The 22027-nt window shown below is 33.4% G+C and overlaps 1 protein-coding gene across 2 annotated transcripts; it reads left to right on the top strand.

The window, feature by feature from the left end:
- Positions 1 to 12285: 12285 nt before the first annotated feature.
- On the top strand, positions 12286 to 17680 carry LOC136224178 (hydroxyacylglutathione hydrolase 2, mitochondrial). 2 transcript variants are annotated; one of them, XM_066012442.1, is made up of 9 exons: positions 12286 to 12495; positions 12596 to 12664; positions 13388 to 13576; positions 13691 to 13894; positions 14405 to 14528; positions 15848 to 15948; positions 16792 to 16866; positions 16953 to 17051; positions 17297 to 17680. In XM_066012442.1, the coding sequence occupies exons 1-9, from the start codon at positions 12442 to 12444 to the stop codon at positions 17441 to 17443; spliced, it is 1062 nt and encodes a 353-aa protein (XP_065868514.1). In that variant the 5' UTR covers positions 12286 to 12441; the 3' UTR covers positions 17444 to 17680. The 2 variants fall into 2 exon arrangements, with proteins under 2 accessions (XP_065868514.1, XP_065868515.1); XM_066012443.1 differs by lacking the exon at positions 12596 to 12664 and having other exon boundaries at positions 12287 to 12495.
- Positions 17681 to 22027: the final 4347 nt, after the last annotated feature.

Below are 22027 nucleotides of genomic sequence, written 5' to 3'. Positions count from 1 at the left end.
ACTCGCCAATGCTAAATCGATTTCCAGGACATTCATTTGGATCTCAACAGCTTAGCATCGGACATTCTGGGCTGGAGTGACAGCCACCCTGAGGGAGTTTTCTATCATATTTCTTTCCTTCACTTTATGTTTTGCTTTTATGGATTTCTTTTGAAGTAAATGCATGTGTAAGTGTGGGGATGAGGTAATAGGATAGAAAGGCTTTTGATTCTTGCCATTAATTTTTTGTGTTTTTGTTTTAATTTTAGGGTTTCATGCTTTCTGTTTTTGTTTGCCTTTTATTTTGATTCTAGGAATAAAAAGAATCCTAGGCAGTTGAATTTGATACATTTAGCTATCCCACAATACACGTAGACTTGTCTTTTATTAAGATATCAAATATTTCTATTTCAGTTTCAATTTAAATATCATGTGATCATTCAAAAGCGATAAATAAATATTGAAGCATAAAATTATTATATATGTTCACAAATGACACCATTATGCCCTAATACATCAAATCTAGCCATAGGAATTAAATCCGTTAAACCTACAAGACAATAAACTTTAGTTGCAGGTATTTTGGGACCCGTCTTCCGGATTAAACTACGACGCCGAACTCGATCAAATAGGACTCATTTATTCCTAAGATTTAACATGTAGCAGGCATTTATTCGAAAGCCTAATTTAGATGTATAGACAGATTTTAATAGAAATGCCTAAAATACCCCTATTCCGGGATTGATTTTATCTTCATTTGCAGATTTGGCTAAAATGTATTAAATTTATCGGATAAACAGGAAACCTAATCTACCCTGACAAGAAAACAGGATTCTGCCCGGAAAGTTCCATGTCACCGATCTGGGGAGGTCCCCGATCGACGATGGGGATCCTCGATCGAAGAAGACATCTTCGATCGAGGAAGACCTTTCGGACAGACCCTCTATTTTAGTGTCAGAACCATAAGGGGCGAAATGCAAAAATTAAGTTAACAACTAGCAGACAATATGGAACGCGCTTTTAAAAGCCTTCAGGTGTTACCTCTAAAACGCTTTTCCAGTATATTTGGTGTTGGGTAGGCCAACGAACACGTGATTGAGACATGGAGCAGCAACTTGGACCCGCACAGCAAGCAGCAGTAATGATCAAAATGTGGTACCCCACATACTTAGACCGAAAAAAAACTCCGAATTGGAGTATATTTGACCCAAAAGGTCAATTCTAGAAGTGTAATAACTCAGTATTGACATTTTTAGTGAAGAACAATTGTAACAAATGTGTTTCTTCAAACGAAAACTTGTAATTTGTGTGTTTTGGGTGTTTTAATCTCTCAAAAGGTTGTATTTTGGTAAGAATAGTGTAGAAAACTCACAATTTTCACACTTTCAGATGTTTTCAAGTGGTTTTCACTCAATTTCACCAAAAGAGTTTGATTCTTCCTCTCAAAAGTGTATTTTTTTGTGTTCTGTCCTCGTCTGGCAGTTTCTTCCTCCTTTAGTAATGGGAAGTGGATGAAAACTGCCAGAAAACTAACTAGAAACCGCTCGAAACCGTCAAGGATCGCCGATCGAAGATCATAGTCCTCGATCGAGGAACAAGTCTTTGATCGAAGATCATTTTTTACTTCGGGTATTTTTTACTTCAGAAATGATTAATCAAAATAGATTTGATAAAATAAGGTAAAACGAACTAAAATGACTCAGAAAACGGGGCCCGAGTCCTTAGCTCGTATCTCGCACATCGCGTTGTGTGAAGCCCACCTACACTAACTGTTAACTAGAGTGTAACGTAAACTCATCACTAGGGTCGGAAAAAGTTTGTGCTCACAATATCAAATCGAGTTAAAGTTAAGTACTAAAGTGCTCCCACAATGCTTTTGTATTCATCACCAGAGGCCAGACTAGTGCTAAGGGCTTTGGAGAGTGTTGGTGTAGTAGTCATGGGTGTCAACATGGGTTTGGAGTCAACCATTTTAACCTTGTCAAGAATGTTAGCCACATACTTGGCCGAACACATATAAATACCTTCCTTTGCATATCGAATCTCAACACCTAGAAAATATTCTGCCCTGGCCAGATTGCGAATGGAGAATTCTCGTTCAATAAAGTCAATTGTGCTGATAATGTGAGCAAGGACATTGCCAGTGATGATGATATCATCCACATAACAAAGGATGTAGGTCTTCTCAGTACATGTGCATCGTATGAATAACGAGTTGTCAGCCTGTGACATTTTGAAACCAAGAGACAGCAGGAGCGTGCGAAGTCGGGTGAACCACATGGCGCCTGTTTTAATACATATAGACTCTTTTTGAGAAGGCATACATGGTCTAGTTTATCATGATCCTTAAACCCCTATGGTTGTTCCATAGATATGGTTGTCAGACAGATTTCCATGGAGAAACACATTTGATACATCAAGTTGATTAATAAACCACCAATTAGTTGCAACAATCGCGAAAATAGATCTGATAGTTGTAGCATTGACCACATGACTGAATGTCTCTTTGTAGTCAATTCCTGACTGTTGAGTGAATCCACATGCCACCAAACGAGCCTTATGTCTTTCAATACTCCCATTAGACTTCTTCTTTGTTCGAAATAACCAATGAGAAGTGATATTGTGTCTATTGGAAGGACGAGGAACTAACTACTAAGTGCCATTATCTAGAAGTGCTTGAATATCTTCAGACATTGCCTTCGCCATTTTAGAAGTTCGGTAGCTTCACTGAAGCATGTAGGATCAACTGAGCAACTAGGATGATTATCAAGTAAAGCATCAAAGCACCCTCTAGAATTCAATGTGGATTGTCGGAGTTGCATATTATGCTATCGAATTAGGGAAGCAATATTGTAGATGTGGAATGAGACAATATACCAATCGTGGAGAAAGGAGTGGTGGATAAAGTTGACACAACATCATGTACTGTAGGAGGTGCTGCGGTAGGTATCACTTGTGCGGGTGAAGTATTCATTTTAGGTATAGTAGATGAGTCAAGTGTAGTTAATGATGTGAAGTTCAAAGAATTTGCAGGCCTAGCAATCATGTAATCAGACCCTGTGATTGGCATAGATGTGGATGGCTCAGTGGGAGATGAAGTCCATATCGGAACCAGAGGATCAATGTCCGTGTTATTGGAATCCGAATGGGTATTGTGAGTAGCAGAACCCAAGGTGGAGTCCACATGTGTAGTGGGGTATAAAGAGGAAGAAGAGGAAGGTGTAAGATTGGGAATTGAGAAATTACTTGGATACAAACCGAGTAAAGATGGTAGTTGACAGGATGTGCTTTCTAATGGGATGCTGGGAGATGATGTTGAGGAAGCCGATAAGGAGGCAGGAAACACATCTTCACTATATTGAACAAATTTACAGATATAGACTCGACTAGTAGTAAAATTAAGACAAAGATCCCTAGAGTGATTTGCAAAAGGACCTAGATAAACACACAACTTGGATCTAAAATCAATCTTGTGCTGGTTATATGGATGAAGTAGAGGATAAGTTCCACTTCCAAGCAATGATGAATAATCAGGTTGTTTGTTAAGAAAAATAGATATGGTGATTTATTCTTTAGAACTTTTATAGGTAAACGGTTGATTAATCACATATTGTGAAGCATAGCATAGTTCCAAAATTTCAATGGTAGAGATACAATGGCTAATAAGGTAAGACAAGTATCAACTACATGCCTAATTTTCCTTTCAGCAATGCCATTTTGATCTTGAGTGTGAGGACAGGCAATTTTATGCACAATGTTATGGCTCATAAGGAAGGGTTATAATTTTTGAAATCCCCCTAGATCAGAATATAAGTTTTTAACTCTGGCACTGTACTGATTAGAAATCATGGCATAGAAATCATGAAAGGTGGAAGCAACATCACTCTTATTTTTTAAACAAAACACCCATCCAAATCTAGTGGATTCATCAATAATAATTAAAAATTAACGGCGGCCAAGACAGGATAACATTGGAGCTGGCCCCTAAACATCCATGTGTAAACTTTCAAAAACAAATGTTCTAGAATGAGTAATAGAAGATAAAGAAGTTCTAGCTAGCTTTCCTAATGGAAAAAATAACAACTACTAACCAGTGTTGAAGATGATAACTTGTTTTCTTTTAGAAATGTGCTAATTGTCTTATTTTGACAATGTCCAAGCTATGCAGTTCTTTCTTGGTGACCTTGTACTTTGAAGCACCAAAGCGTCATAATTTAGGAAAGGTAAGGAAATATGGGAACACGATGAGAAGGCCCAGATCAAGTGGCCGAATGTGTAAACTTACATACTTACAAGTTAAAAGAATTATACGGTAAGCCACTCCCTTGAACCTAAAATGCAAATGCCTTGAGAAAATTCTGCAAGTGAATAATTCCATTTTTTTTTACCATTTTATGTCCTTTTGAATAAAGAAATTTCAATTCTAATTGTTATTTGAATATCATATCCACACAGATAGTCAAAAACAAATAATAAAAGCTACACCATTGCTCCATCGCCTTTACAATGGCATCCGAGTGATTGTTAAAGTTTTCTTAGATTAAATAAAAGGCTAATCTTATGCATGCTAGAAGGATTTAGATCATAATCGCTAGTAAAAAAAAACTCTAACATACACCTTCTTGAACAAATAACAATTTCTGATCCATCTAAGGCACAAGTCAACATCTATTCGATTAAAATAAAAACATAGCACAACAGATTGAAGCAAGACTTAAAAAGATCGGGCGAAATTGACAAGAGAAAATGCTAAAATATAACTTATATTTATAATAATCTCTTTGCAAAAAAAGAAAGAAAAATAAAACATAACCAATCTGCAGTTGGGTCATCATCTGATTACTGAATGTCATCGACCAAAAGTTGTAGAGTCGGTGAAGGGAACTCTCCATCCTCCAGGAATTCTTCACAAGGTACCCCATCCCTAATAGGGAAAAGATCTACCCAAACTGAAAATCAACATCAAAATGTCTCTCGTGTAGACTCCTAAGGACTAAGGTCTAATACTGGTTCAAATTGTGAATTCCTAACTCCCTTTTTACCTCAATCATTTTGTTTATATGGAGGGCCAAATCATTAAGAAGCTTCCGCCTGGATTCCTCCTCGGTCAACAACCTCTGCTCAAGGTGAGTCACAAATCACTAGAGAAATTACAAGGTTAATAATTCCAATTCTAAAGCCCGTTAAGTGGCCGAGTGGAGCGAGTTTCATCCCGTAATGGTCTCTAAGGCCCTATGAGTGTTGTTGCACTAACGAATGACAATCCCTCCACTGAACATGGACTACACTTTCTTCCTCCAATTTCTTCTTTAGATTCACAGTCTCAACAACCCAATTAGATACTTCCTCCTTCAACCATTGAGCCTTTACTTCTCTTCGGTTCAAAACATTAGACTGAGAACAGACAGTCTTCTCAACACCCTACTCTCCAAATCAGTCACGCATCCGGTGCAACTCAATGATGCTTGCCTCCTTATACGAGCAGCCTCTTTAGCTTTCCAAGCACGAACAAGCGACACTTCATCCTCCTCTACACGAGCTTTGACCTTTTTCAACTCTTGGGACATATCAACATTGGCCTAGTTCTTGCTCGACTCCTTCTCAATCTTCTCGAACCGGTGAGCAGAAGCCATATAATTTGGTTCCACCTCCTTAAACTCCTACACTTGATGAGAAGCAACCGTGAAATTCTGTTTTGCCTCTTCTAATTGCAAATCTTGCTTTACAATGATTCGAGCCAAGCTCATATACTAAAGACTTACTCCTCAACTTTCCAGAGCCTGGAAAAAACATGAAGTTACCACTAAATGTGGTATAAGAAAATTGAACAAACAAGGACTTACCTTAGCCTTTGTTTGGGAGTTTGGAGGTTAATGGAGGTGAGAGTTAAAAGAGGTACTGGAAAGGGAAGGGAAGTGATGGAAAGGAAAGTTAAAAATTAACGTTGTTTGGGAGTTTATAGGATGTAAATAAGGTTAAATATTTAACCTTGTTTGAGAGTTTAAATATGGAGGGGAAGGTAGGTTAAATTTACTCTGCAGAGACAAGAAATTTTAAAAAACTTTACGTTACTCTCATTAACCCCAATTTGGAGGTTAGAGTTTGGAGGTTAGAGGAAGTAAACATTTAACCCCATTAACCTTCATTTACTCTCAAAAAATAACTCCCCAACAAGGTTAACTTAATACTTAACCTTCTATTCTTTCCATTTACTCCCATTAACCTCCTCCCAAACAAGGGCTTAGCCACTCACTCAGGAGACATGTATGTCAGTTGTCCTCCAAGTAGTCGTCGGGTGGAACACAACTCTTCCCTTCGGAATTAAAGTCAGACAAGCACGTCCATGAGCAATCTGAGGGTCACGGAGAGTAGTATTGTCTTCCCCGTACTGTCAAACCAAAGCTGAAAGAAGCAAAAAATCAATAAAAAATTTGACAGTATGAAGAGGCAAGAACAAATAAAGAGAGAAAAACTAATCTTGGCAGTATCCCATTGAAAAAATTGATCCTCCTTCTTAGCAGTAAGAGGATTTTCTTCTAGATCCACCTCTAGATTCTTCATCTGTATCTCCACCTTGGAGAACCAAGCTTTCTTCCTTGGAGGACCAATAGGTAGGGTTGGGCATAGTCTGGTCCAATCTAGAGATTCGTGAATCTCCAGTGTTTGATTGAAGTATGGGGATTCCTAAACGAAAATCTCTAGAGTTGGATTGTCCCAAAAATTTGATCCAATCCAATTCGAGGATTTCGTGGATTCGGGCTCTTTGCATTATTTCCTTGGTTTTGAGTTTGCACGAATTTTCAAAGGAGTTCACATGTGTCAGAGGAAGTATATTCTTGAACTTCTGCATGATCATGATTTCCTTGGTTGTAAACCAATCCTTACCCCAACATTACCAAATTCCAAACCTTATCCCACAGTTGTACCTTTACAAGACATAATAGAGTATAAAAGACACATTGGCAAGCTGCTATATGTCACACATAAAAAAACCCCAGAGATATCCTACATCGTCAACCAGCTATCTCAACATCCCACTGATCCTTCTACTGAAGATCTTTCAAGAGCACATCGGATTCCCAAATATCTTAAAGGTTGTAGAGGATTAGGGTTACTCTTTCATTCCAAATCAAGTTTGCAGATGAAAGCTTTCTTTGACTCTGAGTGGGCAACTTGTCCAGAAACCAGACACTCCATTACTGGCTATGTTGTCTACCTGGGAGAAGCTTTAATCTCATATAGGTCCAAAAGACAAAGTACAGTTTCTAGGTCCTCATTTGAGGCAGAATACAAGGCAATGGCATCAATGTCATGTGAATTGCAATGGATCTTGACTTTATTGAAAAACCTTTCTCTTCCTCCTACTGCTTCACCTTGCTTTTCTGTGATAATACATTCGCCATACACATTGCTCAACACCCTGATTTCCACGAAAGAATGAAGCATATTGACATTGATTGTCATGTCATTGGAGAAATAATTGCTTCTAGACTGATTCACTTGATGCTTATTCCCACTACTCTGCAAATTGCAAATATTTTCATTAAAAGCACAACATTCTTACAATTTTAGTATCTTGTTTCCAAACTTAGTATACTCAACCTTTTCTTGCCAAATTTGATGGAGGGTAAAGGAATATATCATACATTTTACACTTACTTTTCATATTTCACCCTTTTCACCTATTTTACCTTTTCATCGAATCACTTCATGTGACAAACTTCCTCAACAGCATTTCATCTGTATTACCACACTTACGTCATTTGTTTGACACTTGTAATGTTTTTTTCTTATTATCCCTTTCTCTTTCTTGTTTGTTAGAACCGTTCTACTTGAAATAGATACATATTTGTACTAGCTATTTTGAATCAATTTATCTCCATTCATTCTTAATTATTACTTTTTGTCATATTAAACTTTCACATTTATTTAATTAAAGTTAATTTTTACTTATTTGTAAGTTTTTAAAACTTTCCACCAAAGAAACAACTATCTTTAAAATTTTCTTAAATCATGTCCAAAATCTAAAAAAAAAAACACATTTCCCACTGCTCTGCAAATATTTCCATTAAAGCATAACATCCTTACAATTTCAATATCTTGTTTCCAAACTTAGTATACTCTACCTTTTCCTGCCAAATTTGATGGAGGGTAAAGGAGTATATCATACATTTTACACTCACTTTTCATATTTCACCATTTTCACCTATTTTACCTTTTCATCAAATCACCTCACGTAACAAACTTCCTCAACAGCATTTCATCTGGATTACCACGCTTGCGTCATTTGTATGCCACTTTGTCACTTATAATGTTTTTATCTTATTATCTATTTCTATTTCTTGTTTGTTATAACTGTTCTACTTGAAGCATATACATATTTATACTAGCTGTTTTGAATCAATTTATCTCCATTCGTTTCTTAATTATTACTTTTTGTCATATTAAACTTTCACATTTATTTAATTGAAGTTAGTTTTTAGTTATTTTGTAAGTTTTCATAAAACTTTCCACCAAAGAAACAATTATCTTTAAAATTTTCTTAAATCATGACTAAAACCTAAAAAACACACATTTCCTACTGCTCTACAAACTGCAAATATTTTCATTAAAGCACAACATCGTCACAATTTCAGTATAAGAGGGTAAAGGAGTATACTCTACCTTTTTCTGCCAAATTTGATGGAAGGTAAAGGAGTATATCATACATTTTACACTCACTTTTTATATTTCACCATTTTCACCTATTTTACCTTTTCATCAAATCACCTCACGTGACAAACTTCCTCAACAACATTTCATCTGGATTACACTTACGTCATTTGTTTGTCACTTATAATGTTTCCATCTTATTATCACTTCCTCTTTCTTATTTGTTATAACCGTTTTACTTGAAACAGATACATATTTGTACTAGCTGTTTTGAATCAATTTATTATTATCTCCATTCGTTTCTTAATTATTACTTTTTGTCATATTAAGTTGTCACATTTATTTAATTAGAAGTTAAATTTTACTTATTTTGTAATTTTTCATAAAACTTTCCACCAAAGAAACAATTATTTTTAAAATTTTCTTAAATCATGTCCCAAACCTAAAAAAAAAAAAAAAACATCGTTCGTTGGAACACTGCCCCGGATTTCTGTTTTGGTCTAATCAAAGATAACATGTGGAAGCGACCCTCGTTTCGTTTCACTTAGCTCTCTTACTTTGTTTTAACCTTTTATATGATTTTGTTTTTTTATTTTTAATAATATCTGGATCGGAGTTTTAAGGGAGGTGCCAACCTAGTTGGAATCTCTCTGCTCCCTCTCCATCTTTAATCAAAAAAAAAAAACCTAAACAAACCACATGGATTTTTTTTAGAATTTAGCCTAATTTATAAACTTTACATACTGAAAATAAACTTACCATTCTCAAAAGATTCCTCAAATTTAAATCTTTGTAAAAAAAATCTTTGTAAAAATAAAATAACAGAAAAGAAATATATAAATACATAAAATTAAAAGACAAGCAGAGGCATGATCTAGCTTTACGCGTAATCTGCCACATGGGCGCAAATTAAAGCGGTTAATATTATGACGCAACTTTCATAGCCAACAACGTGTACCTGCTTCCACGTGTCTTGTCTAGAATTGTTTGCTTCTTTTCCATTCTCACCTACCTGTAATTTTATCACCTTATCTCTCATTAATTTTCCTGTATTTATTAGGAAATTAAGTTATTGTATGACACTGGTAGTTTTGCAGTATTTATTCAACTGAAAAAGAACATTTATGCCCCTCAACTATAGAACTATTAACTTTATTTTCTGACCTATTAATACTAAATTTCAAATCATAAAAATCTCACCTTTTTTTTGTAATATTTGTGTCATCGTAAATTAGAGTTAAATAATTATTTCAGGTTATCATTTTATTAATTTTTTATAAAAAATTTAGGGTAAATTTCAAAAAAAACCCCTGTGGTTTCACTTTTTTGCCAAAAAAGGATTGTGGTTTTTTTCGTTTCAAATACAGGACTGTGGTTTATTCCGTTACACTATTTACGGATTTGGTGAAGATGCCGTTAATTTGCTGACGTGGCTGAAGGGCAATTATGGGTTTTTAAAAAAATTGGGATAATTTTTTTTAAAAAAAACTCTGTGGTTTCACTTTTTTGCAGAAAAAGGATTGTGGTTTTTTTTCTTTTCAAATACAGGACTGTGATTTATTCCATTACACTATTTACGGATTTGGTGAAGATGTCGTTTATTTGCAAACGTGGCTGAAGGGCAAATATGAGTTTTTAAAAAAAATTGACTATAAAAGGCCTTGAACAACCATGTGAGATTGCGCTCATGCGAGATTTTATAGTCAATATTGTAGCCACAAAATAGTTATAAAAAATTCATCGGTAAATATTGTAGACCCAAAATAGTTATAAAAAATTTATTGATCAATTTTTTTAAAAATCCATATTTACTCTTCAGCCACGTTAGCAAATAAACGACATCTTCACCAAATCCGTAAATAGTGTAAAGAATAAATCAGAGTCCTGTATTTGAAAAGAAAAAAAACCATAGTCCTTTTTCTGCAAAAAAAATGAAACCACAGGGTTTTTTCTTAAATTTACCCTAATTTTTTTTAAAACCCATAATTGCCCTTCAGCCACGTCAGCAAATTAACGACATCTTCACCAAATCCGTAAATAGTGTAACGGAATAAACCACAGTCCTGTATTTGAAACGAAAAAAACCACAGTCCTTTTTTGGCAGAAAAGTGAAACCATAGGGGTTTTTTTTGAAATTTACCCAAAAATTTATTGAATTAACTTTAATATTAGTATAATAACTTATATACTAGTATAAAATAAAATTTTTTTTTCATAAAATAAATTGTAGGAGCTATAATTTAACATCATCATAGTTTGGCATCATGTTTTTAGAGTCAATTACATAATGGCTATTGAACTTTTCTCATTTTAACATTGTGGCCGTTGAATTTCAAATTTTAATGGTAAGATTACTGAACTTTATACTTTCTAACACCAGTGACCATTCAACACCTCAAAACGACTGTTGACGGCTTCAAAATAAAAAATTCGAAAAGTTAATGATATTCTAAGAAACTTTAATTCTTGAAAGCCCCAGAAAAAGTGATTTTGAAAAATAAAAAATACGGTTTCATAATAAATGTAGTTCTGAACAATTTTAATTCTTAAATATTTTTATCTTAAAGTCGTTAAAAATTATTTTGAGAAGTTAGTTAAAGTTAAATGACTATCGATATCAAAAAGTACAAATTTCATGGTCATACTATTAAAATTTGAAGTTGAATTATTATTGGTGTAATTCACCCAGTTTTTATCCATGAAAAAAAAAGATAAATCATCCTCTCCCTCAATTTTAATATTTCTTTTTTCTTTATGGTTTTTGAACTGAAAATAAAAGGCAAAAAGTATCATTAGATCCTGATCTTTTATTTTTTGGTTCATTAAACTTTTGATCTTTTATTTGGATACATTAAATCCCTGATCATTTATTTTTGGTCTCATTAATCTCTTGATGACCAAATTAGTAAGTTATAAACATAAAAGTCGGTTAACAGACTGTTATTCATTGTACTTGCACTCGAAATTTGTACTTTTTTTATCTGTTTGAAAGCAGTTTTGGATGTGTAATGTGTCTATAGAAAAACTGTATACACCTTAATTCAAACCGTAAAAAATATTTTTTAATAATTTCAAATACAGATGAAGTTAATAACGTATTTTTAACAGAAATAGATGTTCACAACTTACTAATTTGGTCATCAAGGGCTTAATGAGATCAAAATAAATGATCAGGAGCTTAATGTATCTAAATAAAAGATCAAGGACTTAATGAACAAAAAAATGAAAGATCAGGGCTTAACGATGCTTTTTACCAAAATAAAACTCACAAAATAAAATAAAAGTATTTTATAAAAATAATAACCTCAAATAGCGTAGAAAAATTCAAAATAAAAATTATTTAAAACCACATTTTTTATAAAATTATATTTTTAATTTTCTAAATTATCATTTTCAGATCTACCAACATTTAAATGAGGTCAAATCCAACGATTCAAGCATTAAAGTTCTATTAAGTTGTATTTATTGAAGTGGTAAAAAATTAAAAGAATTTTATGGTAAGCCATAAAAATAAAATAAAAATGGAGAGACTATAGTTGTAATTGACCACCTGAAAAAGTCATGAGATAATTAAATATTTATTTAATTTATCCATTTATTAATATTGTAATCCACCAAAGTATCTATCAGTAATCATTCTGAGTTCCAATGCCACCAATTTGCCAACCCACGATAATCTCTCTCTCTATCTCTCCCAACTACTTTGTTCTGAGCACAGGAAAAAAAAAAAAAAAAAAACTTTAATTTTTTTCTCTGTCCGTCAAAATTATTCCTTTTAATAAGTACCCATTTAAGAGTGAGAAAGAGGAGATGCAAATGATCTCTAAAGCTTCCTGTGCTATGGCTTCACTTCCTTGCTCAAGGGTTTGTTTCTCTCTTTCATTTCCCCTTTTTCTTCTTTCTTTTTTATTCGTCTTACTGATTTTTATGTTCTTTTCTTGCTTTGCTTTGCTGAATTTCATAGTCACGTAATGGGGCTTGTTTTCTTCGTCGATTTTCCTGGAAAATGTGTGATCTAAGATGTCCAACACATGTGAGGATTTGTATTTTAATTTCTGATTTATATATATTGAACCGTGTTTTGGTTTTTGATGGAGCAAAACTTTCCCCCTTTCCTCTGCTGAATTAAGAAATAATATTGTCATAGTTTTCTGGGTTTTAGTTCTCTGAGCATCGTGTAATTTTTCTGTCATATCATATTTAGAATTTTGTATTAACAGTCACTGGAATTGCTGAATCAGAACTTGAATTGGCACTTTTAGGGCGCAATGTGGGTTAAAATGAAAGTAGAGGTGGAAATTCGAGTGTTGAAATCGTGTTAAGTTGTGTTAAGCTAAGTTATCTATATGTTTCATATGATTATTTATGATATGAACACAAGAAAAATGCATATATAAACACAAGAAAAATGATAATAATTGTGTCAATCTTGTTTATCTATGTAAATCATGCTATCATGTCAGAAATTGCCACTCCTACCTATGAGCATTATGCAGAAGTTGCTAGTGGAGTAGCATGATGCCTGAATTTTAGATAAAAACAAATGTTGTGAGGATTTCAATTCACAGAAGTGATTGAGCAATATTTTTTCCATTGTTGTCTTTCCTTGGTTGTTGCTTGCCATCTGATGTATGTTTAGAAGCCTATTTTTTCATTCTTTTTCCATTTGCTGAATCACATGTATATTCTGGTATAGATGTTTCTTAATAGAGATTTTGCTTACAACCTCACTTTTTGATTGTCATACTTCCTTTAGGCAAGGAGTGGGCTTTGTGTATGGCCTGGTTCTGGTTCGAGACAGCTTTGCCTCAGGAAAGGTCTCTTGTATGGATTTATGAACCTGTTGTCTGTACCCTTTAAGACCTTGCGAGGAGCTAGTCGAACACTTAGAGTTACTCAATTTTGCAGTGTTTCCAATATGTCTTCCTCATTACAAATTGAATTGGTAAGAATATTGCTTCCCCTTCCTCTTTGAAATTGTTATAGGGTTAATATTTTCGGTGCTTCTCTTGCACACTGAATGTCTTATATCAGTTCTGGTTTGTTGTTGCGTCTTCAGGTGCCTTGTCTCAGGGACAACTATGCATATCTTTTACATGATATGGATACTGGAACAGTTGGAGTTGTTGATCCTTCTGAAGCTGTACCTGTTATAGATGCTTTGAGTAAGAAGAACCGAAATTTGACCTATATATTAAATACTCATCATCACCATGATCACACTGGTGGAAATGAAGAGTTGAAAGCAAGGTACGGTGCAAAGGTATGGTGATGTTTATTTATTTCTGATCAAGATTACTTTCTCTGTTTCTCATCTACTCAGATTTCAGCTTTTAAGTGTTTTCAACTTCATATTGTAGCAAATATCTTTTGACTAACGTTTATAGCTACTTTTTATATGGTCTTATTATTCTTTTTTGAATTAAAAAATCTCATAAATCGGTAATGCTGACTGTGAAAAAAACTTTTACGTCTGTTTTGTGAAGTTCTAAGTACCTTTGTAGTCTTGCTTTGATTACCGTACATAACGTGGAATTTTATTTGGCAGCTGTTTGTATTTATCATTTCAACTGCATATGATGGTTGTAACTTATTAAGGTTTTGAATTGAAGGATAGGGTACTTGCAGAAAAAGTGTTGTACACAGTGTAGCCTTTTATAAAATTCTTGTTTCCTTTGTATCAAAGAAGAAACTTCTTAGTTACTCTGATGTGATCTAGTATTGGAAGCTCATATGGTCGTTGATGTTTTATATTTCTTTCTCTTGCTTTCAGGTAATTGGCTCGGCAGTTGACAAGGATAGAATTCCTGGAATTGATATAGTTCTGAGTGATGGGGATAGGTGGATGTTTGCAGGACATGAGGTGCATGTAATGGAAACTCCTGGACATACCCGAGGTTGGATTTTCTAATCATTTAACACAGAAAACTATGAGTAGTTGTGTCCATTTGTTAATATAACTTGTTTCTGCAGCTGCCTTTGATGTTAATTGCTTCATTATCTTTCTTTTTTGGCCTAACACATGCGCGCCCCTTAACTTGTCCTAAAACCTAATGCCCCCCTAAGCTTTCACAGCGTCCTCTCCACTCCCTAAACACTCATAAAACGACTGATTGGTTCTCTAAATTTAGTTAAAGTGATATTAATAACCAGCCCTATCCAGAATTCTCAGATGACTACTACAACATGAGCCACACACATAAACATGTGGCTGAAGTGTCAGATGCAACAAATGATAATCTTACAAGTGGAAAGAAAGGAAAAATTAAAAAAAAAAACACAGGTAAAAGTTTAATTAACGTATAAAAAAGGTTCTTCACTAATCTGTGAGCTCTGAATTCTGGACTAGTGTAGCGATAACATGGTTTTTTCTTGCAACTCCCATCCTCCACCTTTCTAGCCTTTTTTTCCGTTGTTCTATTGCCGATCAACGAGAACAGCAATGATCAGTGATTGTGGTTTCTAGCAGAACATGCTTATCCTTAGTGCAATAGACACTCAGCTTTATCTTCTCAATCTTTCAATGTTAGACAGATCCTCCAACGCAACCATGTATCATTCCACAATCATCTCTCATCCCTCCACAACAAAATCCTCTAACCTTTAGCGAACTTTCTTAATTTCTATGAAACACAAAATTGTTGAGAAACGATAAATTCTAAAAGCAAAATCAATTGGTGTAATTTCAGCTATAACTATTACTAGATACTACCTCCGTTTTCTTACATGTCATTTTAAGTTGTTCACCAAGACCAATGTAGTATTACGTAGGTTATTAAAATGACTAATTTACCTTAATACTTCTCTCTTAAAAGTTAAGACTCTACTTCCCATACTAAAATAGGATGGTCTATATTAATACTAAACTCCTCTCTTAGTAAATAAGCCTAAATTTGAAAAAAATTAATAATAATTCAAAAGTGCATAAATAACATAAAAATGTCATGTAAAAATGAACAAATTGATAAAGCTAAAACAACATATGAAAAGAATGGAGAGGGAGTAATAGATGAAGGTATATGTTTATCAACTGTATCTTGAATTGCATTGTTGCGCTTTAGTTTAAAACTATGGACATGATTGTCTTAGACAATAGATTTTCTAATATAGACTATAGATGTTGATTCTGGGACTTCTTACAATGAGCATAGCGTTCAGTATTACGAATATGTATTCTTCCTTGTAGATTTTAACATTCTGCTATACTTAATTGCAGGCCACATTAGTTTCTATTTTCCTGGATCAGCAGCGATTTTTGCAGGAGACACTTTATTTAGCTTATCATGTGGAAAGCTTTTCGAAGGAACACCTGACGAGGTATTTTCTCTTTTCATTTGTGGTTATGCTGCTATGCTATCCTGAGGTCTAAAGCAGTGGGGCACCTTCTGCATATCATGAATTTAAACAAACATGTCACATGTGTGAGCATAATGACTTTTTTTAAAAAAAAGTTAAGAAATAAAAAAACTAACAATAATGAAAGAGGAAGGAAAGCAAAGGTATGACATATTTTATGCTTAAACTAAACAGAAAGATGTGATTTTCTGTCAGAATCAAGATCCTTCTATAATTAATTTTATTATCTATGTAATTTGGACATGTGACCTACTGGTGGTGCACATGGTCGGTTAACCAATTCGTTAGATTTGGTTGTCCATATATCGGTTAACCTATATTTCGTTTGGTTAACCACTAGTGACTTTTCATACAAAAAGAATATCCATTTAAATTGATATATAATGATTTATATATTAAAATAAAAATATTAAAAATAAAATTCAATTAAAAAAAGCACTTAAACACATAAATATGAAGTTTTTATATATTTTTAACTTAAAAAATTAATTATAGATATGCATATTTAAAAGTGAAAATATGTCTATGTTAGTTATAATCAGTTAATTTTTCGTTCGGTTAGCCATCAGTTTTCAAAGTGAAAACCATTCCCTAGTTCATTGGTTTCGGTTAACCTATATTTTGGTTGGGTTTCGGTTTCAGAAATCGGTTTTTCTGTTAGTTCTGTACAGCCCTAACAAAATATTGCACAAAACCAATGTGTAGCTTTGATGTAAAGGTAGTGTAGGACATGCTAGTGGCTCGGTCTGGGTGATTGACTAATTAGGCATGCTTGGTGATTGACAAACTATGTTCTTGTTTCAGATGCATTCTTCTCTCAAAAAAATCACATCTTTGCCAGACGAAACGAATCTATATTGCGGCCATGAATATACATTCGTTAGTTGCTCTCACCATTTCAATATTTTGTTTACATATTGAAGGTCAATAATATGTGCCCTAACTATGATGTATCCAAATGACAGAGTAATTCAAAGTTTGCCCTGTCTATAGAACCTCATAATAAGGCACTCCAGTCTTATGCATCCCAAGTGGCGCACCTTCGCAGCAAAAGCCAGCCAACAGTAAGCTCTCTGATCCTTTTTCTGGCTTGTACATTGACAATTTTATCCGTTCATTCGTATCCGGTGACTGGGCTACACAATGGCGCCTCCTTACGCCTTTTACCTTCCTTCACTTTTCTCTTTTTATATCTCAGACTGGCCATATTCTTGCAATGACGGAGCTTTTTTTTAGTTTAGAAATGAAACATTATATTTTGTCTCCTACCTTCCGATACTGAAATTAGGTTTTGTCTGTGATGTGGTAGATTCCAACAACATTGAAGGTTGAGAAAGCTTGTAATCCTTTCCTTCGAACGAAAAGTACGGAAATCAGGAATTCGTTGAAAATTCCAGAGACGGCGAGCGATGCAGAAGCCTTGGGTATGATCCGGGAAGCAAAGGATAAGTTCTGAAAGTAAAAATGGTGCTTATAGGATTAGATGGCAGGCAGATGTAGTATGTTCTCTGTTCATATATTTTTTGACATTCAGTTATATGTTTCTCAAAGTTGGTCTGAATTATGATGATAACAAATGTTCTAAATCATCTGCATTATGTTGTTTGAATCAATTCAATCTTCACATTTCAAAGCATATAATAATTTTCAATGTCATTTCATTTCAATGAAAGAAAGGGATCAGTTTTAGTTAGCTATGCACTGGTTTATTTATTGTTATTATGATATTATCTTGGTTGCATCTCTTCGTTTGTATCTATTTTTCTTTGGATTAAGTAAGAAGATAAAAAAAACATAAAAAATTGGCTTTCACATTTTGTCAAATAGGTAGGTATTTGTGGAATATTTTTTTTTTATCGGACTGAGGATATTTTAGTTTGATATTGTAAAATGATTGTTAACAACTTTTAAAATGGAAAATTTCTTATATTTACTATGAAATCAAATTTTTTATTTTCGAAAATCATCGTTTTCGGAGCTCTTTCACTAAATGTTCACTTTTTCTCATCTCATTAAACAATAAGTTTTTTATTTTTCAATTTTGAGGTTGTGAATATTCATTTTGATTTTGAGGTAAAAACCTCGGTCCTAATTGCAACAAAAAAAAAACTTTATATGTACTATTTGACAAAACATGAAAACATATGAATTTTTTATGGAAGTTATCCAAAAACTGAGGAAATTATTAGAAGAATCCGTTCTTTCATGTCAAATGAAAGACTTTTTATATATATTTTGGTATATGTAATATGGATTCATATATATTATAAGAGGTTCTATTATTTTAATTATTAAATGAGATCATAATACATGTGTCCAAATATGAATTGGAAATCCTCCAACTGATATAGAAGACGGGTTGCTTAATATAGGAATCGTGGAAACTGAACTGATAGATCTAATAATTTTAGAAACATTTTATTAGTCTCGTGAACTTGCACAATATTTTATTACATTGCTATGTAGTAGTGGAGGGTTAATCATGACACATTAAACAAGTTTAATAGATAAATGAGATTTAAGATACTAATTAGTTTTCTAGAGCAAGTTTAGAAATCTAATATATTCAACTTTAATTTTATTATTTTTAAAAAAATTAAAAATATTGCTATTGTATGACAAGTTGAAAACTTAATTTCAAGGTGTTTGTTTATTTATCTTTCACCACCTGATATCCTTCCACTCTTAAATAGAGAGTTTTAAACATTTGGTTATGAACTTCATGTTTGTTTTTTATATATAAAAATAGTTTTTTACAAAAACGGTAAATTTCTATTTTTGGAAAAACAGTTTTTTTTTTCAATAGCATATTATAACAGCAAACAATAATAACAAACAGCAACAAACAAATTCATTACAAACTGCTGGTAAATCAAACACATTTTTAATATTTGTTTAATTAGAAAGGAGTGTATGATCAGTAAACGATGATTAGGAAGGAGTATATGATCAGTAATTTTACTTTTTTTTTTTTTTAAGAAACACAAACAGATAAACTGCCAAAAAGAAAAAATAAATAAAGAGAAGTAGGAGATAGTGTGAGGCAAGTGAACCCTATTATGAAAAATTACCTAACTGATATTGTTTTTTTATGGGAATTTAGGTGATGGGTTGTTTCTATTTATTTTTTATTTGTAAAAAGAAAACTACTTTTTAGCTAACATATATTCTCTACTTTATATTGCATCATTCTCCAAATCAATAAATTGATTAAAAATCTGTGAAGTTGACAACTCTTCAAAGTCCCACATTTCTTAGGATAACCTTATTTCTACTTTCCTATGGCTACTCCAACTTATGCTAGAATACCTCAAGATACATAGTTCTCGATCCTTTATCAACTATATTCAAATAAATCGTGACTATGAAAAATATCAAATCATATATAGAGACATTTGTTCACTTGATCATGTTGAATTAACTCAGAATAAATAGATTAAGTGAAATCTCAATTTCATCTCTTAACATATCACCTTGCAAGAGTTTAGAGTAATTCTACTATAAGAGGTCTAAGATATATCTCTCATCTACCGAGAGTGATGTATGTTCAATCTATCATTCAACTATCATGCAATTACTTCATGTGATGCTCAATCTCTGCCCAAGACACATCCTAACGGATCGTGTTAGATAACAGAGTTAAAGCATCACACTACATAATCTAGAATAACCTTGATGGTTATTTTAAGTCTGGGAATTACTTATATCCATTATCATAAATGAGATAAGTCGGCTAGCATCAGACAGATTTATTAATCATTTTATCTCATAATGGATCCCTAATGCATATGAACTCCTTCATACACATCCATGCAATTGTCAAGATATATACATATCTATAGCTTGTGGGATAAGCTTCTTGTTGAACATGAGATATTACTACATGCAAGTTTCAACAACATTATATCAATCATGTAACATAATGTTTGACTTGGATTCTTTAAGTTTATTATCATTTAATTAGAATCATAAAGTATAGTCCCATTTCATCTTATATGAACACTTTATGCTATGAATATAACTAAGGATTTTTTCTATCTTTATTTGTTATGTGATAAGTTAACTATTATATTGTATGAATCAAATAACTCGAAATGAACAATTCATTTATCAATAAAAATGTATCCTAAAACAATTGCCTTTAGGGCATAATACCAATATTCTTCCACTTGGACTAAAGTCAGTCGTTCTTGAATCTAATCCCTAAGAGTTTGCATGACCATCATGAACCTTCTGGAATAAGGACTTCGTTAACTTATCCACTATGTTGTCCTCGATGGGTAGTCTTTCTATTTTCACATCTCCCCTAGCTATTATCTCCCAGATGAGATGGTAACATTTGAGGTAATGTTTGGACGCATTATAAGACTGCGGGTCCTTTGCTTGTGCAATAGCTCCATTGTTATCGCAATATAAGGTAGTGGGATTAAAAATGTCAGACACCACTCCTAGTTCAGTAATAAACTTATTCATCCAAACCGTCTATTTAGCTGCTTCTGCAGTGCAATGTACTGTGATTCGGTCTTAGAGCTTGCTACAGTAGCTTGCTTAGAACTCTTCAAGCTAACCGCAATCCCATTTTGAATAAACATGTATCATGTCTGGGAATTGGAATCATCCTCATCCGTTTGATAACTAACATCTAAGAAGCATTCAACTTTCAGATTGCCACCTCCATATATAAGGGACATCTCCTTAGTCCTTCTCAAGTACTTGAGAATGTTCTTGACATCAATCCAATGAGCTTCACATGGATTTGAAGGAAAATAGGCAAAAGTTTGACAGTGAAAATATAAAATTTTAACCTTTTTCCATTAATCCAAGATCCGTTAATCGTTATTTCATATAAAGAGGGATAGAAGGAAATACCTTTTGATGTTCTATCTACCGTTACAATCGAAGTGCCCACAACTCTTACTTCGAGTTCCCGAGCACAAGACAAAAACACAATTCAAAACCAAGTTAGAATTCAACCGTATGAAAGCAATCAAGAATAGATTGCCTCTAATTAATCAACATAAGATCAAGGAATAGAGAAAGAGATTAATAATCAATTGAAACGGAAGGAAGCGATGAATAATCTCGTCCTCAACAAGGGGGTCGAAATTCTTCTCTTCGGTAGACTAGGGCTTAACCGAAATTTACATGTAAAGGGTGTATATATATTCTCTTGTATCTAAACCCTAGTTAGATAGAATTAGGTTACTGAATAAGAATTTAATTCGGAATATAATGCTTATTTATTATCTATAATTATATCTAAATATAAAGATAATAATAATAACCTTTTAGGATAATAATAGGAGTAATTTAATCTCATTAAACCTCCTAACTTATTTATCCTTTAATTAATTTAATTCACAATCATAATCTAATTAGGATTGCTTAAAATCAAATTAATTTCTTTATGTATTTTATACATAAAAATCGCCCCCCTTACTTACTGGGCCTTAATGGATTCAGTTGGGCTTCCATCAATTAATTAACATCCGTTTCTCTTTTGGGCTCCAAGTCTTATGTGTGACCCATTAGGTTCTTATTGCTTCTAGCCGTATGCAACTATTAAATTAATTTTCTCATAATTATATTTAATCTTTGCATAACAGAATGAGTACGCGAAATGTGATTAGCAAATCTGAAACATTCCCCCAAAGCTATAAGAAGACAGGTTGATTCTGTCGTTGACCTTTCCGTATTAGTTACAGTATAATTCGATCCTTTATCAACTACATCCTTGAACTGAATCTTATGACTATGGATAATGTCAAGTCACATATAGCGAGACGTTTGTTTTACTTGTATAGGCCGAGTTAACTCCAATTAGATAGGTTAAGTGAAATCTGTATTTCAAGTCTTAACCTTGCAAGGATTTAGAGTCAAGTCTTCCACAAGCGATCCTTGGACGTATCTCCCATTTATCGGGAGTGACAAATGCTCAATCCAATGTATAACTATCCTGCAACTACTTCATGTGATACCCAACGTATGCCGTTCACACCCCAGAGTCATCTCTGTTATGGATCGTGTTACAACAGGATCA

This window comes from Euphorbia lathyris, chromosome 3 (genome assembly GCF_963576675.1).
Source record: "Euphorbia lathyris chromosome 3, ddEupLath1.1, whole genome shotgun sequence".
NCBI classification, from domain to species: Eukaryota; Viridiplantae; Streptophyta; class Magnoliopsida; order Malpighiales; family Euphorbiaceae; genus Euphorbia; species Euphorbia lathyris.
Note: the sequence above shows the minus strand (reverse complement) of the source record. Positions and strands in the feature narration are given on the sequence as shown.